Below are 21,353 nucleotides of genomic sequence, written 5' to 3'. Positions count from 1 at the left end.
CTTTAACTTCATGATGCAACAAACAGTCCACACAGTCTATTTTAAGTGCTGTTACAAATTCACAAACTGAGCTTGTGAGCAGAAGTGTGTCACCACCTGATAAAGGCAGGCTGATGTCTCCATTAAAATGCAATCAATGAGAATTAATTACATCATGAAATGAATCCTAAACTCTTCAATCAGCAATATCCTGGGATTAAATTGCAGGGTCACTCTCTGCTGCCAAAACACAATCTTCCCTTCTGCCCCTTGACATTTGATGTCCTAATTTTGGGGTTTTGATTTTATTGTCATGTGTACTCAAGTACCAAGTACAGGCGCAGAGTGAAAAGTGTATAATGTCTCCACACAAGGTACTATCTTCGGTCCTAGTGTCTGGGTACAAAATGATAAGAACAAGGCAGTAGGAGTTAAACATTGCAGTCGCTATAGTATAGGGTAAAACATACAAAATAAAGTTAAAAATTACAGATTGCAGACCTTCTTAAGTTCAAGCAGAAAATACAGAAATGAAGCTGAAAGTTCCAACACCTCATGCGATATAAACCCATTGGGATAGGAGTCTGCATCCTTGGACACAGCAACACATCTTCTAAACTGCTGTTGAGCTCCTGAGAATGGTGGCAGGACTAGGATTTGTGGTGAGCTGACAGCTTGCATTACCTGGCTCAGCTGTGTGTAGAGGCATTGTCACGGCTACCCTGGGTATCATCAGAGGGAGGTTTGGATGCAGACTCACTGAGTTAGTATGGATCTGGCAACTCAGGCAGAGATTGTGCAGCAACATCTCTGTTGTCTCTCACCATTTACTCTGAACTTAGCTATTCTTTTATATACATGCAATAGAATGAACAATACATTCCCAAATTCCAAACAAATCACTCAAGTTATCACACATTTGCAATAATCCATTTCAGTAATTCAGTAATCAGCCGCATGGGAGTTAATATCCAGGTGCCACTGGGTGGCAGAATGCACGAGGATTAAATGTTAAAAAAAACACAAATTGTTAAGTTCCCATGATATACATCTAATCTGAATTAAACTGGAGATTTTAAAAAACCTTTCATGGAACGTGGGCATTGCTGGTACCTACATTTATTGCCCATTGCAGTTATTGTAGCTGTCTGAGACATTCGGAGTACTGCAGGCAGGTCTGTCACCCTCCAATTGGAAGGATAGTATTGCACTAGAAAGACTGCAGAAAGGATTTACTAAGATGCTACCTGAACTGGAAGGTTTGAGTTCTAAGGAGAGACTGTGTAAGCTGAGACCTTTTTCCCTGGAGCATGGGAGACTGAGGAGTGACCGTACAGAGATTTATAAAATCATGAGAGGCATATTTAGCCAACAGCTTTATCCCATGGTACAGGAGTCTAAAACTAGATGGCATAGGTTTAAGGTGAGAGAGGAGAGATACAAAAGGGTTCGAGAACATGGCATGGTGAGTGTCTGGAACAGGCTGCCAGAGCTAGTGCTGGAGGTGAGTACAGTTTTGTCATTCGACAAACATTCCGACAGGGACATGGATGCGATAGGTATGGAGGGATATGGACCAAACGCAGGCAAATGGGACTTGATTACATTGTGAAATCTGGGCAGTAAGGCCACATGGGGCCAAAGGGCCTGTTTCCATGCTGTCACCCTCCGTGACTCTGTCTCTACTAACTCTGTCTATCCACCCCCCCTCTCTCTCCACCCTCTCTCTCCACCCCCTCTCTCTCCACCCCCTCTCTCTCCACCCCCTCTCTCTCCACCCCCTCTCTCTCCACCCCCTGTCTCTCCACCCCCTCTCTCTCCACCCTCTCTCTCTCCACCCCCTCTCTCTCCACCCCCTCTCTCTCCACCCTCTCTCTCTCCACCCCCTCTCTCTCCACCCCCTCTCTCTCCACCCTCTCTCTCTCCACCCCCTCTCTCTCCACCCCCTCTCTCTCCACCCCCTCTCTCTCCACCCCCTCTCTCTCCACCCCCTCTCTCTCCACCCCCTCTCTCTCCACCCCCTCTCTCTCCACCCCCTCTCTCTCCACCCTCTCTCTCTCCACCCCCTCTCTCCCCACCCCCTCTCTCTCCACCCCCTCTCTCTCCACCCCCTCTCTCTCCACCCCCTCTCTCTCCACCCCCTCTCTCTCCACCCCCTCTCTCTCCACCCCCTCTCTCTCCACCCCCTCTCTCTCCACCCCCTCTCCCCACCCCCTCTCCCCCCCCTCTCTCTCCACCCCCTCTCTCTCCACCCCCTCTCTCTCCACCCCCTCTCTCTCCACCCCCTCTCTCTCCACCCCCTCTCTCCACCCCCTCTCCCCACCCCCTCTCACCATCCACTCTCTCCACCCCAGCATCAACCACCTTGCTGTGGATTTAGAGTCACATGGAGGCTAAATCTGGTTAGGACAGCATATTTCCTTCCCTAATGGACGTCAATGAATTTTTACAACAACCAAGGATGATGACACAGTTGCAATCAGGCTGGGTAGTCATTTCAGAAATTTATTCAGCTCAAATGTGACCATCCATCATGGTGGCATCAACCCCAGAACATTAGCCTGGGGTTCTGGACTAGTAATCATTGACATTGCCATGATGACAGATCAGATACTGTTACACATGTCTGGGAGCATTTGACAAGGACATTTTGAAAGGAGCTTTGTGCTCTATCTAAACCACAACTGCATCTGTCCTGGGAATGTTTGATGGGGGGACAGTGTAGAGGGAGCTTTACTCTGTATCTAACCCCATGCTGTCCCTGTCCCTGGGAGTGTTTGATGGGGGGACAGTGTAGCGGGAGCTTTACTCTGTATCTAACCCCGTGCTGTCCCTGTCCCTGGGAGTGTTAGATGGAGGACAGAGTAGAGGGAGCTTTACTCTGTATCTAACCCTGTGCTGTCCCTGTCCTGGGAATGTTTGATGGAGGACAGAGTAGAGGGAGCTTTACTCTCTATCTAACCCCGTGCTGTCCCTGTCCCTGGGAGTGTTAGATGGAGGACAGAGTAGAGGGAGCTTTACTCTGTATCTAACCCTGTGCTGTCCCTGTCCTGGGAATGTTTGATGGAGGACAGAGTAGAGGGAGCTTTACTCTGTATCTAACCCCGTGCTGTCCCTGTCCCTGGGAGTGTTTGATGGAGGACAGAGTAGAGGGAGCTTTACTCTGTATCTAACCCCGAGCTGTTCCTGTCCCTGGGAGTGTTTGATTGGGAAACAGTGTAGAGGGAGCTTTACACTGTATCTAGCCCTGTGATGTCCCTGTCCTGGGAGTGTTTGATGGGGGACAGTGTAGAGGGAGCTTTACTCTGTATCTAACCCCGTGCTGTCCCTGTCCTGGGAGTGTTTGATTGGGGTACAGTGTAGAGGGAGCTTTACTCTATATCTAACCCCGTGCTGTCCCTGTCCTGGGAGTGTTTGATGGGGGACAGTGTAGAGGGAGCTTTACTCTGTATCTAACCCCGTGCTGTCCCTGTCCCTGGGAGTATTTGATGGGGGACAGTGTAGAGCGAGCTTTACTCTGTATCTAACCCAGTGCTGTCCCTGTCCTGGGAGTGTTTGATTGGGGGACAGTGTAGAGGGAGCTTTACTCTGTATCTAACCCCGTGCTGTCCCTGTCCTGGGAGTGTTTGATGGGGGGACAGTGTAGAGGGAGCTTTACTCTGTATCTAACCCCGTGCTGTCACTGTCCCTGGGAGTGTTTGATGGGAGGCAGTGTAGAGGGAGCTTTACTCTGTATCTAACCCTGTGCTGTCCCTGTACTGGGAGGGTTTGATTGGGGGACAGTGTAGAGGGAGCTTTACTCTGTATCTAACCCCGTGCTGTCCCTATCCCTGGGAGTGTTTGGTGGGGGACAGAGTAGAGGGAGCTTTACTCTGTATCTAACCCCGAGCTGTTCCTGTCCCTGGGAGTGTTTGATGGGGGACAGTGTAGAGGGAGCTTTACTCTGTATCTAACCCCGTGCTGTCCCTGGGAGTGTTTGATGGGGGGACAGTGTAGAGGGAGCTTTACTCTGTATCTAACCCCTTGCTGACCCTGTCCCTGGGAGTGTTTGATTGGGGTACAGTGTAGAGGGAGCTTTACTCTGTATCTAACCCCATGCTGTCCCTGTCACTGGGAGTGTTTGATGGGGGGACAGAGTAGAGGGAGCTTTACTCTGTATCTAACCCCGAGCTGTTCCTGTCCCTGGGAGTGTTTGATTGGGAAACAGTGTAGAGGGAGCTTTACACTGTATCTAGCCCTGTGATGTCCCTGTCCTGGGAGTGTTTGATGGGGGACAGTGTAGAGGGAGCTTTACTCTGTATCTAACCCCGTGCTGTCCCTGTCCTGGGAGTGTTTGATTGGGGGATAGTATAGAGGGAGCTTTACTCTATATCTAACCCCGTGCTGTCCCTGTCCTGGGAGTGTTTGATGGGGGACAGTGTAGAGGGAGCTTTACTCTGTATCTAACCCCGTGCTGTCCCTGTCCCTGGGAGTATTTGATGGGGGACAGTGTAGAGCGAGCTTTACTCTGTATCTAACCCAGTGCTGTCCCTGTCCTGGGAGTGTTTGATTGGGGGACAGTGTAGAGGGAGCTTTACTCTGTATCTAACCCCGTGCTGTCCCTGTCCTGGGAGTGTTTGATGGGGGGACAGTGTAGAGGGAGCTTTACTCTGTATCTAACCCCGTGCTGTCACTGTCCCTGGGAGTGTTTGATGGGAGGCAGTGTAGAGGGAGCTTTACTCTGTATCTAACCCTGTGCTGTCCCTGTACTGGGAGGGTTTGATTGGGGGACAGTGTAGAGGGAGCTTTACTCTGTATCTAACCCCGTGCTGTCCCTATCCCTGGGAGTGTTTGGTGGGGGACAGAGTAGAGGGAGCTTTACTCTGTATCTAACCCCGAGCTGTTCCTGTCCCTGGGAGTGTTTGATGGGGGACAGTGTAGAGGGAGCTTTACTCTGTATCTAACCCCGTGCTGTCCCTGGGAGTGTTTGATGGGGGGACAGTGTAGAGGGAGCTTTACTCTGTATCTAACCCCTTGCTGACCCTGTCCCTGGGAGTGTTTGATTGGGGTACAGTGTAGAGGGAGCTTTACTCTGTATCTAACCCCATGCTGTCCCTGTCACTGGGAGTGTTTGATGGGGGGACAGTGTAGAGGGAGCTTTACTCTGTATCTAACCCCATGCTGTCCCTGTCCCTGGGAGTGTTTGATGGGGGACAGTGTAGAGGGAGCTTTACTCTGTATCTAACCCCATGCTGTCCCTGTCCCTGGGAGTGTTTGGTGGGGGACAGTGTAGAGGGAGCTTTACTCTGTATCTAACCCCATGCTGTCCCTGTCCCTGGGAGTGTTTGATGGGGGACAGTGTAGAGGGAGCTTTACTCTGTATCTAACCCCATGCTGTCCCTGTCCCTGGGAGTGTTTGGTGGGGGACAGTGTAGAGGGAGCTTTACTCTGTATCTAACCCCATGCTGTCCCTGTCCCTGGGAGTGTTTGATGGGGGACAGTGTAGAGGGAGCTTTACTCTGTATCTAACCCCATGCTGTCCCTGTCCCTGGGAGTGTTTGATGGGGGACAGTGTAGAGGGAGCTTTACTCTGTATCTAACCCCATGCTGTCCCTGTCCCTGGGAGTGTTTGATGGGGGACAGTGTAGAGGGAGCTTTACTCTGTATCTAACCCCATGCTGTCCCTGTCCCTGGGAGTGTTTGATGGGGGACAGTGTAGAGGGAGCTTTACTCTGTATCTAACCCCATGCTGTCCCTGTCCCTGGGAGTGTTTGATGGGGGACAGTGTAGAGGGAGCTTTACTCTGTATCTAACCCCATGCTGTCCCTGTCCCTGGGAGTGTTTGATGGGGGACAGTGTAGAGGGAGCTTTACTCTGTATCTAAGCCCATGCTGTCCCTGTCCCTGGGAGTGTTTGATGGGGGACAGTGTAGAGGGAGCTTTACTCTGTATCTAACCCCATGCTGTCCCTGTCCCTGGGAGTGTTTGATGGGGGACAGTGTAGAGGGAGCTTTACTCTGTATCTAAGCCCATGCTGTCCCTGTCCCTGGGAGTGTTTGATGGGGGACAGTGTAGAGGGAGCTTTACTCTGTATCTAAGCCCATGCTGTCCCTGTCCCTGGGAGTGTTTGATGGGGGACAGTGTAGAGGGAGCTTTACTCTGTATCTAAGCCCATGCTGTCCCTGTCCCTGGGAGTGTTTGATGGGGGACAGTGTAGAGGGAGCTTTACTCTGTATCTAAGCCCATGCTGTCCCTGTCCCTGGGAGTGTTTGATGGGGGACAGTGTAGAGGGAGCTTTACTCTGTATCTAACCCCATGCTGTCCCTGTCCCTGGGAGTGTTTGATGGGGGACAGTGTAGAGGGAGCTTTACTCTGTATCTAAGCCCATGCTGTCCCTGTCCCTGGGAGTGTTTGATGGGGGACAGTGTAGAGGGAGCTTTACTCTGTATCTAAGCCCATGCTGTCCCTGTCCCTGGGAGTGTTTGATGGGGGACAGTGTAGAGGGAGCTTTACTCTGTATCTAACCCCATGCTGTCCCTGTCCCTGGGAGTGTTTGATGGGGGACAGTGTAGAGGGAGCTTTACTCTGTATCTAAGCCCATGCTGTCCCTGTCCCTGGGAGTGTTTGATGGGGGACAGTGTAGAGGGAGCTTTACTCTGTATCTAAGCCCATGCTGTCCCTGTCCCTGGGAGTGTTTGATGGGGGACAGTGTAGAGGGAGCTTTACTCTGTATCTAACCCCATGCTGTCCCTGTCCCTGGGAGTGTTTGATGGGGGACAGTGTAGAGGGAGCTTTACTCTGTATCTAACCCCATGCTGTCCCTGTCCCTGGGAGTGTTTGATGGGGGACAGTGTAGAGGGAGCTTTACTCTGTATCTAACCCCATGCTGTCCCTGTCCCTGGGAGTGTTTGATGGGGGACAGTGTAGAGGGAGCTTTACTCTGTATCTAACCCCATGCTGTCCCTGTCCCTGGGAGTGTTTGATGGGGGACAGTGTAGAGGGAGCTTTACTCTGTATCTAACCCCGTGCTGTCCCTGTCCCTGGGAGTGTTTGATGGGGGACAGTGTAGAGGGAGCTTTACTCTGTATCTAACCCCGTGCTGTCCCTATCCCTGGGAGTGTTTGGTGGGGGACAGAGTAGAGGGAGCTTTACTCAGTATCTAACCCCGAGCTGTTCCTGTCCCTGGGAGTGTTTGATGGGGGACAGTGTAGAGGGAGCTTTACTCTGTATCTAACCCCGTGCTGTCCCTGGGAGTGTTTGATGGGGGGACAGTGTAGAGGGAGCTTTACTCTGTATCTAACCCCTTGCTGACCCTGTCCCTGGGAGTGTTTGATTGGGGTACAGTGTAGAGGGAGCTTTACTCTGTATCTAACCCCATGCTGTCCCTGTCACTGGGAGTGTTTGATGGGGGGACAGTGTAGAGGGAGCTTTACTCTGTATCTAACCCTATGCTGTCCCTGTCCTGGGAGTGTTTGATTGGGGGACAGTGTAGAGGGAGCTTTACTCTGTATCTAACCCCATGCTGTCCCTGTCCCTGGGAGTGTTTGATGGGGGACAGTGTAGAGGGAGCTTTACTCTGTATCTAACCCCATGCTGTCCCTGTCCCTGGGAGTGTTTGATGGGGGACAGTGTAGAGGGAGCTTTACTCTGTATCTAACCCCATGCTGTCCCTGTCCCTGGGAGTGTTTGATGGGGGACAGTGTAGAGGGAGCTTTACTCTGTATCTAACCCCATGCTGTCCCTGTCCCTGGGAGTGTTTGATGGGGGACAGTGTAGAGGGAGCTTTACTCTGTATCTAACCCCATGCTGTCCCTGTCCCTGGGAGTGTTTGATGGGGGACAGTGTAGAGGGAGCTTTACTCTGTATCTAAGCCCATGCTGTCCCTGTCCCTGGGAGTGTTTGATGGGGGACAGTGTAGAGGGAGCTTTACTCTGTATCTAACCCCATGCTGTCCCTGTCCCTGGGAGTGTTTGATGGGGGACAGTGTAGAGGGAGCTTTACTCTGTATCTAAGCCCATGCTGTCCCTGTCCCTGGGAGTGTTTGATGGGGGACAGTGTAGAGGGAGCTTTACTCTGTATCTAACCCCATGCTGTCCCTGTCCCTGGGAGTGTTTGATGGGGGACAGTGTAGAGGGAGCTTTACTCTGTATCTAACCCCGTGCTGTCCCTGTCCCTGGGAGTGTTTGATGGGGGACAGTGTAGAGGGAGCTTTACTCTGTATCTAACCCCGTGCTGTCCCTATCCCTGGGAGTGTTTGGTGGGGGACAGAGTAGAGGGAGCTTTACTCAGTATCTAACCCCGAGCTGTTCCTGTCCCTGGGAGTGTTTGATGGGGGACAGTGTAGAGGGAGCTTTACTCTGTATCTAACCCCGTGCTGTCCCTGGGAGTGTTTGATGGGGGGACAGTGTAGAGGGAGCTTTACTCTGTATCTAACCCCTTGCTGACCCTGTCCCTGGGAGTGTTTGATTGGGGTACAGTGTAGAGGGAGCTTTACTCTGTATCTAACCCCATGCTGTCCCTGTCACTGGGAGTGTTTGATGGGGGGACAGTGTAGAGGGAGCTTTACTCTGTATCTAACCCTATGCTGTCCCTGTCCTGGGAGTGTTTGATTGGGGGACAGTGTAGAGGGAGCTTTACTCTGTATCTAACCCCATGCTGTCCCTGTCCCTGGGAGTGTTTGATGGGGGACAGTGTAGAGGGAGCTTTACTCTGTATCTAACCCCATGCTGTCCCTGTCCCTGGGAGTGTTTGATGGGGGACAGTGTAGAGGGAGCTTTACTCTGTATCTAACCCCATGCTGTCCCTGTCCCTGGGAGTGTTTGATGGGGGACAGTGTAGAGGGAGCTTTACTCTGTATCTAACCCCATGCTGTCCCTGTCCCTGGGAGTGTTTGATGGGGGACAGTGTAGAGGGAGCTTTACTCTGTATCTAACCCCATGCTGTCCCTGTCCCTGGGAGTGTTTGATGGGGGACAGTGTAGAGGGAGCTTTACTCTGTATCTAAGCCCATGCTGTCCCTGTCCCTGGGAGTGTTTGATGGGGGACAGTGTAGAGGGAGCTTTACTCTGTATCTAACCCCATGCTGTCCCTGTCCCTGGGAGTGTTTGATGGGGGACAGTGTAGAGGGAGCTTTACTCTGTATCTAAGCCCATGCTGTCCCTGTCCCTGGGAGTGTTTGATGGGGGACAGTGTAGAGGGAGCTTTACTCTGTATCTAACCCCATGCTGTCCCTGTCCCTGGGAGTGTTTGATGGGGGACAGTGTAGAGGGAGCTTTACTCTGTATCTAACCCCATGCTGTCCCTGTCCCTGGGAGTGTTTGATGGGGACAGTGTAGAGGGAGCTTTACTCTGTATCTAACCCCATGCTGTCCCTGTCCCTGGGAGTGTTTGATGGGGGGACAGTGTAGAGGGAGCTTTACTTTGAGTTGAGGAATACAGGAAGCTTCACTCTGTATTTGAACACAGTATACTGAGGCCTTGTGGAGCTGACACTGTCGGGGAATAAGCTGAAGGTGTCCTCTCTTTCCCCAGTGAATCAGACAAAACACACATTTCTGTCCTGTCTGAGGAACTGGCCGTGAGTCCGACTGGGTGTCTGACAGTGTGCCATCCGCAGTAAACACCACCATCTGGTGGCGAATAGCCTGGATTGCAGCTCAGTCTGAGAAAGCTCTGGCCAAAACACAGCAAGGATGGAGTTGTGCTGATGCTGGAAAGTGGAATGACCTGGGGATAATTGGCTACCTCCTATAGAGACTGCCACACATTCCTTTCTCATGACACTAATATCGGTGGAAAACAGCTGACTGGAAGTCAGCAGCTCCGATTCAAGCTTCTGGCAGCACCAACTTGAAGGCAATTGCCAGGTACCTCGAGAGTAAAGGAGAATATTCCCAGCGCAGGGGATTTTCTTGAACCAAAGCTAAACGCTGGCCAAGTGCCAGACAGTGCCAAGCTAATGTTGATGTTCAGATTTCCTTGTTCAAACTGAAATTTTACAATCACCAATTTGCCTCAAATGGCAGTGTCTGTGAGGGACTGTTTGAAAGATACAGGCTTATCAGCAAAAAAAGAATGCAACATCTCTGAAGTAAAACTCAGGAATAGGAACAGTTCTACACATATAATTCAAGACTGTGTGCTCTGTAACCCTTCCCATGGCCCGTCCCATCTTCCACCCCCTCCCCATGTCTCCTCTAACCTTCCACCCCCCCCTTCCCATGTCCCCTCCAACATTCCACCCCCCCTCCCATGTCCCCTCCAACATTCCACCCCCCCATGTCCCCTCCAACATTCCACCCCCCCTCCCATGTCCCCTCTAACCTTCCACCCCCCCATGTCCCCTCCAACATTCCACCCCCCCTCCCATGTCCCCTCCAACATTCCACCCCCCCATGTCCCCTCCAACATTCCACCCCCCCTCCCATGTCCCCTCCAACATTCCACCCCCCCATGTCCCCTCCAACATTCCACCCCCCCTCCCATGTCCCCTCCAACATTCCACCCCCCCTCCCATGTCCCCTCTAACCTTCCACCCCCCCATGTCCCCTCCAACATTCCACCCCCCCCATGTCCCCTCTGACCTTCCACCCCCTTCCCATGTCCCCTGTAACCTTCCACCCCCTTCCCATGTCCCCTCTGACCTTCCACCCCCTTCCCATGTCCCCTGTAACCTTCCACCCCCTTCCCATGTCCCCTCTGACCTTCCACCCCCTTCCCATGTCCCCTGTAACCTTCCACCCCCTTCCCATGTCCCCTCTGACCTTCCACCCCCTTCCCATGTCCCCTGTAACCTTCCACCCCCCTTCCCATGTCCCCTGTAACCTTCCACCCCCCTTCCCATGTCCCCTCTGATCTTCCACCCCCCTTCCCATGTCCCCTCTGATCTTCCACCCCCTTCCCATGTCCCCTCTGACCTTCCACCCCCCCTTCCCATGTCCCCTGTAACCTTCCACCCCCTTCCCATGTCCCCTCTGACCTTCCACCCCCTTCCCATGTCCCCTGTAACCTTCCACCCCCCCTTCCCATGTCCCCTGTAACCTTCCACCCCCCTTCCCATGTCCCCTCTGATCTTCCACCCCCTTCCCATGTCCCCTGTAACCTTCCACCCCCCTTCCCATGTCCCCTCTGATCTTCCACCCCCCTTCCCATGTCCCCTCTGACCTTCCACCCCCCTTCCCATGTCCCCTGTAACCTTCCACCCCCCCTTCCCATGTCCCCTCTGATCTTCCACCCCCCTTCCCATGTCCCCTCTGATCTTCCACCCCCCTTACCATGTCCCCTCTAACCTTCCACCCCCCCTCCCCATGTCCCCTCTAACATTCCACCCCCCTTCCCATGTCCCCTCTAACCCTCCACCCCCTATTCCCATGGCCCCTCTCGAATCACCTTAATCCGTGTTATTGACCGCTCTCCCAGGGACAACTGACCTTCCCATGTCCCATCTATCTGTGTCCCTGAATATGTTGTACACCTCAATTAAGTCACTCCTCATCCTTCTCCGTTCTAATGAAAACATCCCCAGCTGATCCAGCTTTTCACCTCTCTGCAATCTGACTGGCCTTGGAACCCCCCTCTGACGTACTGGTTTGTTTTACCAGGTTTGAGCTCGCTTCAGCTGCATGTCACCCCCTTGGGACTGAGGGTGGTACAGTGTCCTGTAACCCCCGAAAACAAAACCATTTAATGAGCAGCTCGAAGAAACCTTCCTGCCAGACTGACCTCCGTGTGGTTATTTTTCTGCAGGGACTGAAAGTGATCGATTTTCAGATGACTGATTACATGCGTGTGCTGGAGAAGGGCGTGCAGTTTGGATCCCCTGTCTTACTGCAAAATGTTCATGAGGAGTTGGATCCATCACTCTCCCCCATTCTCAATAAATCTGTCAGTAAGGCTGGTAAGTGTTTTCGGGAATCCCAGCCTAGACCAAGGTCAGGGTTCCTGCTCAGTGCACCAGCTCAGCAAGGTTTGGAGAGGGACTGAAGGACTAAACACTAAACATGACGTGGTGTACCACTGTGTTTCTAAGTCAGAATGAATGAGCCAATTTTAAAATGTCACCATGGGGTGAATTGAGGAGCACAGAGAGGCTTCCAGATTTGATTCCCTGCCCTGTACTGTCACCATTATTATCATGATTGCAAGCTGGAATTTGGTCAGCTCTGTGATGTTCCTTGTTTTAAAAGGTCAGAGAATGATCACTAAGGTGAGTAGTCAGGTGCCGGTAGTATGAATGGATAAGATGTTTATACAGTTGAGTTCATGACAGACAGAGGCAACAGAATAAAGCCACGAATTCTATTCTGACTTTGGAGCAGAATCATTCCCTTTTCCGTTTGTTTGAGGAGAAACAGGAGGACAGTTCAGTTCAGGGAAGCCAGTCACTTCAGCTGCAATGCTTTCTAGTCTCAGAAGTTTCCAAACCAGGGAGAGATTGTATGGAGGTCCTCATCAGACGTTAGCCCCCAGAACTGAGAAAGATTCATGCCCACAAAACAATGGTACAGTTATCTCTGCAGCCCCTGGGTGAGACACTGGAAGGAATCAGTAAAGTAGAATATTAGAGTTCCCGAGTATCAGTATAATAACTGAAGTCCGAAAACATTTTGAAACATTACTTTGCTGTTTGCATTAAGGTGTTTTTCGGTATCAATATTGCTTGGTTCCTTTATTTCTGTTCTTTCATGTATTAAACATATGTTCAGTTGTTAAAGAACTTCTGCAGCCTCATGTGAATAAACACTGCATTAACAAAAATAAAGCTACCAAGCTAGAAGTTCATTCTGGGATCTGACTTATCTATAGTACCATCGCCTGGGGTCATTACAGTGAGGATTCAGCCTCCGGGAGTGAGACTTACAACCCTCCCTGGGTCCAGGCACAGTGACAGGTCTGAAAATGTGTTGCTGGAAAAGCGCAGCAGGTCAGGCAGCATCCAAGGAACAGGAGATTCGACGTTTCGGGCATGAGCCCTTCATCAGGAATGAGGAGAGTGTTGTCCAGCAGGCTAAGATAAAAGGTAGGGAGGAGGGACTTGGAGGAGGGACATTGGAAATGTGATAGGTGGAAGGAGGTCAAGGTGAGGGTGATAGGCCGGAGTGGGGTGGGGGCGGAGAGGTCAGGAAGAGGATTGCAGGTTAGGAGGGCAGTGCTGAGTTTGAGGGATTTGACTGAGACAAGGTGGGGGGAGGGGAAATGAGGAAACTGGAGAAATCTGAGTTCATCCCTTGTGGTTGGAGGGTTCCCAGGCGGAAGATGAGGCGCTCCTCCTCCAACCGTCGTGTTGCTATGGTCTGGCGATGGAGGAGTCCAAGGACCTGCATGTCCTCGGTGGAGTGGGAGGGGGAGTTAAAGTGTTGAGCCACGGGGTGGTTGGGTTGGTTGGTCCGGGTGTCCCAGAGGTGTTCTCTGAAACATTCCGCAAGTAGACGGCCTGTCTTTCCGATATATATAGAGGAGGCCACATTTACTATAAGTGAATCAACACGGACATTTACTATAAACTGACCGACTCCCACAGCTACCTAGACTACACCTCCTCCCACCCTGCCCCCTGTAAAAACTCCATCCCATATTCCCAATTCCTTCGTCTCCGCCGCATCTGCTCCCAGGAGGACCAGTTCCAACACCGCACAGCCCAGATGGCCTCCTTCTTCAAAGACCAGAGATTCCCCCCAGACGTGATCGACGATGCCCTCCACCGCATCTCCTCCACTTCCCGCTCCTCCGCCCTTGAGCCCCGCTCCTCCAACCGCCACCAGGACAGAACCCCACTGGTTCTCACCTACCACCCCACCAACCTCCGTATACAGAGTATCATCCGCCGTCATTTCCGCCACCTCCAAACGGACCCCACCACCAGGGATATATTTCCCTCCCCTCCCCTATCAGCGTTCCGCAAAGACCACTCCCTCCGTGACTCCCTCGTCAGGTCCACACCCCCCACCAACCCAACCTCCACTCCCGGCACCTTCCCCTGCAACCGCAGGAAATGTAAAACTTGCGCCCACACCTCCACACTCACTTCCCTCCAAGGCCCCAAGGGATCCTTCCATATCCGCCACAAAGTCACCTGCACCTCCACACACATCATTTACTGCATCCACTGCACCCGATGTGGCCTCCTCTATATTGGGGAGACGGGCCGCCTACTTGCGGAATGTTTCAGAGAACACCTCCGGGCCGCCCGAACCAACCAACCCAACCACCCCGTGGCTCAACACTTTAACTCTCCCTCCCACTCCACCGAGGACATGCAGGTCCTTGGACTCCTCCATCGTCAGAACATAACAACACGACGGTTGGAGGAGGAGCGCCTCATCTTCCGCCTGGGAACCCTCCAACCACAAGGGATGAACTCAGATTTCTCCAGTTTCCTCATTTCCCCTCCCCCCACCTTGTCTCAGCCCCAACCCTCGAACTCAGCACCGCCTTCCTAACCTGCAATCTTCTTCCTGACCTCTCCGCCCCCACCCCACTCCGGCCTATCACCCTCACCTTGACCTCCTTCCACCTATCGCATTTCCAATGCCCCTCCCCCAAGTCCCTCCTCCCTACCTTTTATCTTAGCCTGCTGGACACACTTTCCTCATTCCTGATGAAGGGCTCATGCCCGAAACGTCGATTCTCCTGCTCCTTGGATGCTGCCCGACCTGCTGCGCTTTTCCAGCAGCACATTTTCAGCTCTGATCTCCAGCATCTGCAGACCTCACTTTCACCACAGTGACAAATCTGCAGGGATTACAGTGAGGTCCCAGCTGATCCAGCCTCTGGGAGTGAGAGTCACTCCCCTCCCTGAGTCGAGGCAGAGTGACAAATCCGCAGGGATTACAGTGAGGTCCCAGCTGATCCAGCCTCTGGGAGTGAGAGTCACTCCCCTCCCTGGGTCCAGGCAGAGTGACAGATCTGCAGGGATTACAGTGTGGACCCAGCTGATCCAGCCTCTGGGAGTGAGAGTCACTCCCCTCCCTGGGTCCAGGCAGAGTGACAGATCTGCAGGGATTACAGTGTGGACCCAGCTGATCCAGCCTCTGGGAGTGAGAGTCACTCCCCTCCCTGGGTCCAGGCAGAGTGACAGATCTGCAGGGATTCCCTTGTTGATTAATTCCTGGTGGATAGTGTGAATTGAGTCGGAATTATGAGGAGTCTAGGATTGCACTTGGCTCTGTGTTTCTCCTTCCAGGACTGCTAGTTAGATGCATGTAGAATGGTAACATGGGTGGGTTTGGCAGATTGCAGAGTGTAATGGACATGGAGAACAATGAGGAAGAATGCTGAGAATGTAATTCTGCAGTTTCTCCGTCAGTCTGGGGGTGGTATTTACCCAAACTACACCTTCTCTTTCACAGGGGGGCGACTGGTGATTAAACTGGGTGACAAGGAGATCGAGTACAACACAGCATTTCGATTCTATATCGCTACAAAGCTGTCTAATCCACACTATCCCCCAGAAATCTCCTCCAAGACCACTATCGTCAACTTTGCTGTTAAAGTGCAGGTTGGTGTACACAAACACACACAGAGACACAGACACAGAGACACAGACACACTCATGTAGACAAATACACACACAGACACACACACAGAGACACAGACACAGACACACAGAGACACAGACACAGACACACAAACACACACCCACACCCACAAACACATACACAGACACACACACACACAAATACACAAGCAGACATACACACAAACAGACATACACACAGACACAGACACATACAAGCACAGATACACACATGCACAGACACACATACATACACACGCACACAGACAGAGATACACAGAGACAAAGACACAGACAGACAAACACACACAGACAGACACACACACATACAGACACAGAGACACACACAGACACACAGAACAGCGAAGGCAGTATCAAGGCTGACTGTGGTTTAATTGAGCAAACCTTCACATTGTGGTGGTCCAAATCCACATTAATAAGCAGCTTTCTCTTGTTGTGGATGCCAGCTGACTCCTGTGTTCTGGCTACCATTTCCCACCAATCAGGCAACAGTTCAAACAACCTCACTTTAATGGAAGTTGTCCTTTCTCCAGGATGGGAGGGTTTAAGACGAGGGGGCACATTTTTAGGGTGAGGAGAGAGATTCAAAATGGGGTAAGGGGTTTGTGTGTGGAATGTATCTCCTGAGGCAGTGCTGAATGTGGGTTCAATGACAACATTTAAAAGACATTTGGAGAAGTATACGAAGACAAAAGGTTTGGAGAGACATGGGCCAGGAGCAGATCGGTGGGACTAGGAGGCGGTGAGGACTGCAGATGCTGGAGATCAGAGTCAAAAGGTACAGCCAGTCAGGAAGCATCTGAGTGCCTAGTTCGGTTAGGGATTATGATCAGCTGGGGCTGGTTGGACCAAATGGCCTGTTTCTGAGCTGTGTTACTCTGTTACTCAATAATCATCCAAATCCCAAACACCAAGGGGAGGCAGACCATCAGAAACAGGAGCAGAGGACCCCAGGCTGGGAGGCCTGATCGTCAAGGGTTCGGTTTAGTATATCCGGGATACTGGGCACATTCGGGGGGAGGGTCGCCTGGGGAGGAAATGAATGGTCGGGTATGTCCCAGTGTCTGTGGAATGGTGGGGCATGTCCCAGTGACTGTGGAATGCTGGGGTATGTCCCAGTGACTGTGGAATGGTGGGATATGTCCCAGTGTCTGTGGAATGGTGGGATATGTCCCAGTGACTGTGGAATGGTGGGGCATGTCCCAGTGTCTGTGGAATGGTGGGATATGTCCCAGTGACTGTGGAATGGTGGGATATGTCCCAGTGTCTGTGGAATGCTGGGGTATGTCCCAGTGACTGTGGAATGGTGCGATATGTCCCAGTGTCTGTCGAATGCTGGGGTATGTCCCAGTGACTGTGGAATGGTGCGATATGTCCCAGTGTCTGTCGAATAGTGGGATATGTCCCAGTGACTGTGGAATGGTGGGATATGTCCCAGTGACTGTGGAATGGTGGGATATGTCCCAGTGTCTGTGGAATGGCGGGGTATGTCCCAGTGACTGTGGAATGGTGGGATATGTCCCAGTGTCTGTGGAATGCTGGGGTATGTCCTAGTGACTGTGGAAAGGTGGGATATGTCCCAGTGTCTGTGGAATGGTGGGATATGTCCCCGTGTGTGTGGAATGGTGGGGTATGTCCCAGTGTCTGTGGAATGGTGGGGTATGTCCCAGTGACTGTGGAATGGTGGGATATGTCCCAGTGTCTGTGGAATGCTGGGGTATGTCCCAGTGTCTGTGGAATGGTGGGGCATGTCCCAGTGTCTGTGGAATGGTGGGATATGTCCCAGTGTCTGTGGAATGGTGGGATATGTCCCCGTGTGTGTGGAATGGTGGGGTATGTCCAAGTGACTGTGGAATGGTGGGATATGTCCCAGTGTCTGTGGAATGGTGGGATATGTCCCCGTGTGTGTGGAATGGTGGGATATGTCCCAGTGTCTGTGGAATGGTGGGATATGTCCCAGTGTCTGTGGAATGGTGGGGTATGTCCCAGTGTGTGTGGAATGGTGGGGAATGTCCCAGTGTCTGTGGAATGGTGGGATATGTCCCAGTGACTGTGGAATGGTGGGGAATGTCCCAGTGTCTGTGGAATGGTGGGATATGTCCCAGGGTCTGTGGAATGGTGGGATATGTCCCCGTGTGTGTGGAATGGTGGGGTATGTCCAAGTGACTGTGGAATGGTGGGATATGTCCCAGTGTCTCTGGAATGGTGGGATATGTCCCCGTGTGTGTGGAATGGTGGGATATGTCCCAGTGACTGTGGAATGGTGGGATATTTCCCAGTGTGTGTGGAATGGTGGGGTATGTCCCAGTGTGTGTGGAATGGTGGGGTATGTCCCAGTGTCTGTGGAATGGTGGGATATGTCCCAGTGTCTGTGGAATGGTGGGGTATGTCCCAGTGTGTGTGGAATGGTGGGGAATGTCCCAGTGTCTGTGGAATGGTGGGATATGTCCCAGTGTCTGTGGAATGGTGGGGTATGTCCCAGTGTGTGTGGAATGGTGGGGAATGTCCCAGTGTCTGTGGAATGGTGGGATATGTCCCAGTGTCTGTGGAATGGTGGGGAATGTCCCAGTGTCTGTGGAATGGTGGGGTATGTCCCAGTGTGTGTGGAATGGTGGGGAATGTCCCAGTGACTGTGGAATGGTAGGGTATGTCCCAGTGACTGTGGAATGGTGGGGTATGTCCCAGTGTCTGTGGAATGGTGGGGAATGTCCCAGTGTCTGTGGAATGGTGGGATATGTCCCAGTGTCTGTGGAATGGTGGGGAATGTCCCAGTGTGTGTGGAATGGTGGGGAATGTCCCAGTGACTGTGGAATGGTAGGGTATGTCCCAGTGACTGTGGAATGGTGGGGTATGTCCCAGTGTCTGTGGAATGGTGGGGAATGTCCCAGTGTCTGTGGAATGGTGGGATATGTCCCAGTGTCTGTGGAATGGTGGGGAATGTCCCAGTGTGTGTGGAATGGTGGGGAATGTCCCAGTGTCTGTGGAATGGTGGGATATGTCCCAGTGACTGTGGAATGGTGGGGAATGTCCCAGTGTCTGTGGAATGGTGGGATATGTCCCAGTGTCTGTGGAATGGTGGGGAATGTCCCAGTGTCTGTGGAATGGTGGGGTATGTCCCAGTGTGTGTGGAATGGTGGAGAATGTCCCAGTGACTGTGGAATGGTGGGGAATGTCCCAGTGTCTGTGGAATGGTGGGATATGTCCCAGTGTCTGTGGAATGGTGGGGAATGTCCCAGTGTCTGTGGAATGGTGGGGTATGTCCCAGTGTGTGTGGAATGGTGGGGAATGTCCCAGTGACTGTGGAATGGTAGGGTATGTCCCAGTGACTGTGGAATGGTGGGGTATGTCCCAGTGTCTGTGGAATGGTGGGGAATGTCCCAGTGTCTGTGGAATGGTGGGATATGTCCCAGTGTCTGTGGAATGGTGGGGTATGTCCCAGTGTGTGTGGAATGGTGGGGAATGTCCCAGTGTCTGTGGAATGGTGGGATATGTCCCAGTGACTGTGGAATGGTGGGGAATGTCCCAGTGTCTGTGGAATGGTGGGATATGTCCCAGTGTCTGTGGAATGGTGGGGAATGTCCCAGTGTCTGTGGAATGGTGGGGTATGTCCCAGTGTGTGTGGAATGGTGGGGAATGTCCCAGTGACTGTGGAATGGTGGGGTATGTCCCAGTGTCTGTGGAATGGCGGGGTATGTCCCAGCGTCTGTGGAATGGTGGGATATGTCCCAGTGTCTGTGGAATGGTGGGGTATGTCCCAGTGACTGTGGAATGGTGGGGTATGTCCCAGTGTCTGTGGAATGGTGGGGTATGTCCCAGTGTGTGTGGAATGGTGGGGTATGTCCCAGTGTCTGTGGAATGGCGGGGTATGTCCCAGTGTCTGTGGAATGGCGGGGTATGTCCCAGCGTCTGTGGAATGGTGGGATATGTCCCAGTGTCTGTGGAATGGTGGGGTATGTCCCAGTGACTGTGGAATGGTGGGGTATGTCCCAGTGTCTGTGGAATGGTGGGGTATGTCCCAGTGACTGCGGAATGGCGGGGTATGTCCCAGTGTCTGTGGAATGGCGGGATATGTCCCAGTGTCTGTGGAATGGCGGGATATGTCCCAGCGTCTGTGGAATGGTGGGATATGTCCCAGTGTCTGTGGAATGGTGGGGTATGTCCCAGTGACTGTGGAATGCTGGGGTATGTCCCAGGGTCTGTGGAATGGTGGGGAATGACCCAGTGCCTGTGGAATGGTGGGATATGTCCCAGTGTCTGTGGAATGGTGGGATATGTCCCAGTGACTGTGGAATGGTGGGGTTTGTCCCAGTGTCTGTGGAATGGTGGGATATGTCCCAGTGCCTGTGGAATGGTGGGGAATGTCCCGGTGACTGTGGAATGGTGGGATATGTCCCAGTGTCTGTGGAATGGTGGGATATGTCCCAGTGTCTGTGGAATGGTGGGGTATGTCCCAGTGCCTGTGGAATGGTGGGGAATGTCCCAGTGACTGTGGAATGGTGGGATATGTCCCAGTGTCTGTCGAATGGTGGGATATGTCCCCGTGTGTGTGGAATGGTGGGGTATGTCCAAGTGACTGTGGAATGGTGGGATATGTCCCAGTGTCTCTGGAATGGTGGGATATGTCCCCGTGTGTGTGGAATGGTGGGATATGTCCCAGTGACTGTGGAATGGTGGGATATTTCCCAGTGTGTGTGGAATGGTGGGGTATGTCCCAGTGTGTGTGGAATGGTGGGGTATGTCCCAGTGTCTGTGGAATGGTGGGATATGTCCCAGTGTCTGTGGAATGGTGGGGTATGTCCCAGTGTCTGTGGAATGGTGGGGAATGTCCCAGTGTCTGTGGAATGGTGGGATATGTCCCAGTGTCTGTGGAATGGTGGGGTATGTCCCAGTGTGTGTGGAATGGTGGGGAATGTCCCAGTGTCTGTGGAATGGTGGGATATGTCCCAGTGTCTGTGGAATGGTGGGGAATGTCCCAGTGTCTGTGGAATGGTGGGGTATGTCCCAGTGTGTGTGGAATGGTGGGGAATGTCCCAGTGACTGTGGAATGGTAGGGTATGTCCCAGTGACTGTGGAATGGTGGGGTATGTCCCAGTGTCTGTGGAATGGTGGGGAATGTCCCAGTGTCTGTGGAATGGTGGGATATGTCCCAGTGTCTGTGGAATGGTGGGGAATGTCCCAGTGTGTGTGGAATGGTGGGGAATGTCCCAGTGACTGTGGAATGGTAGGGTATGTCCCAGTGACTGTGGAATAGTGGGGTATGTCCCAGTGTCTGTGGAATGGTGGGGAATGTCCCAGTGTCTGTGGAATGGTGGGATATGTCCCAGTGTCTGTGGAATGGTGGGGAATGTCCCAGTGTGTGTGGAATGGTGGGGAATGTCCCAGTGTCTGTGGAATGGTGGGATATGTCCCAGTGACTGTGGAATGGTGGGGAATGTCCCAGTGTCTGTGGAATGGTGGGATATGTCCCAGTGTCTGTGGAATGGTGGGGAATGTCCCAGTGTCTGTGGAATGGTGGGGTATGTCCCAGTGTGTGTGGAATGGTGGAGAATGTCCCAGTGACTGTGGAATGGTGGGGAATGTCCCAGTGTCTGTGGAATGGTGGGATATGTCCCAGTGTCTGTGGAATGGTGGGGAATGTCCCAGTGTCTGTGGAATGGTGGGGTATGTCCCAGTGTGTGTGGAATGGTGGGGAATGTCCCAGTGACTGTGGAATGGTAGGGTATGTCCCAGTGACTGTGGAATGGTGGGGTATGTCCCAGTGTCTGTGGAATGGTGGGGAATGTCCCAGTGTCTGTGGAATGGTGGGATATGTCCCAGTGTCTGTGGAATGGTGGGGTATGTCCCAGTGTGTGTGGAATGGTG

The 21,353-nt window shown here is 52.5% G+C and overlaps 1 protein-coding gene across 1 annotated transcript in view; it reads left to right on the top strand.

Annotated features, from left to right (window-relative positions):
- dnah2 (dynein, axonemal, heavy chain 2) overlaps window positions 1-21,353 on the top strand; it is a 288,980-nt gene that overhangs the window by 238,850 nt on the left and 28,777 nt on the right. The window contains exons 67-68 of the mRNA XM_060854787.1: window positions 11,702-11,852; window positions 15,304-15,452. Of these exons, the coding sequence (XP_060710770.1) occupies window positions 11,702-11,852; window positions 15,304-15,452 (300 nt within the window). The remainder of the gene's footprint in view (window positions 1-11,701; window positions 11,853-15,303; window positions 15,453-21,353) is intronic.

This window comes from Hemiscyllium ocellatum, chromosome 44 (genome assembly GCF_020745735.1).
Source record: "Hemiscyllium ocellatum isolate sHemOce1 chromosome 44, sHemOce1.pat.X.cur, whole genome shotgun sequence".
NCBI classification, from domain to species: domain Eukaryota; kingdom Metazoa; phylum Chordata; class Chondrichthyes; order Orectolobiformes; family Hemiscylliidae; genus Hemiscyllium; species Hemiscyllium ocellatum.
Note: the sequence above shows the minus strand (reverse complement) of the source record. Positions and strands in the feature narration are given on the sequence as shown.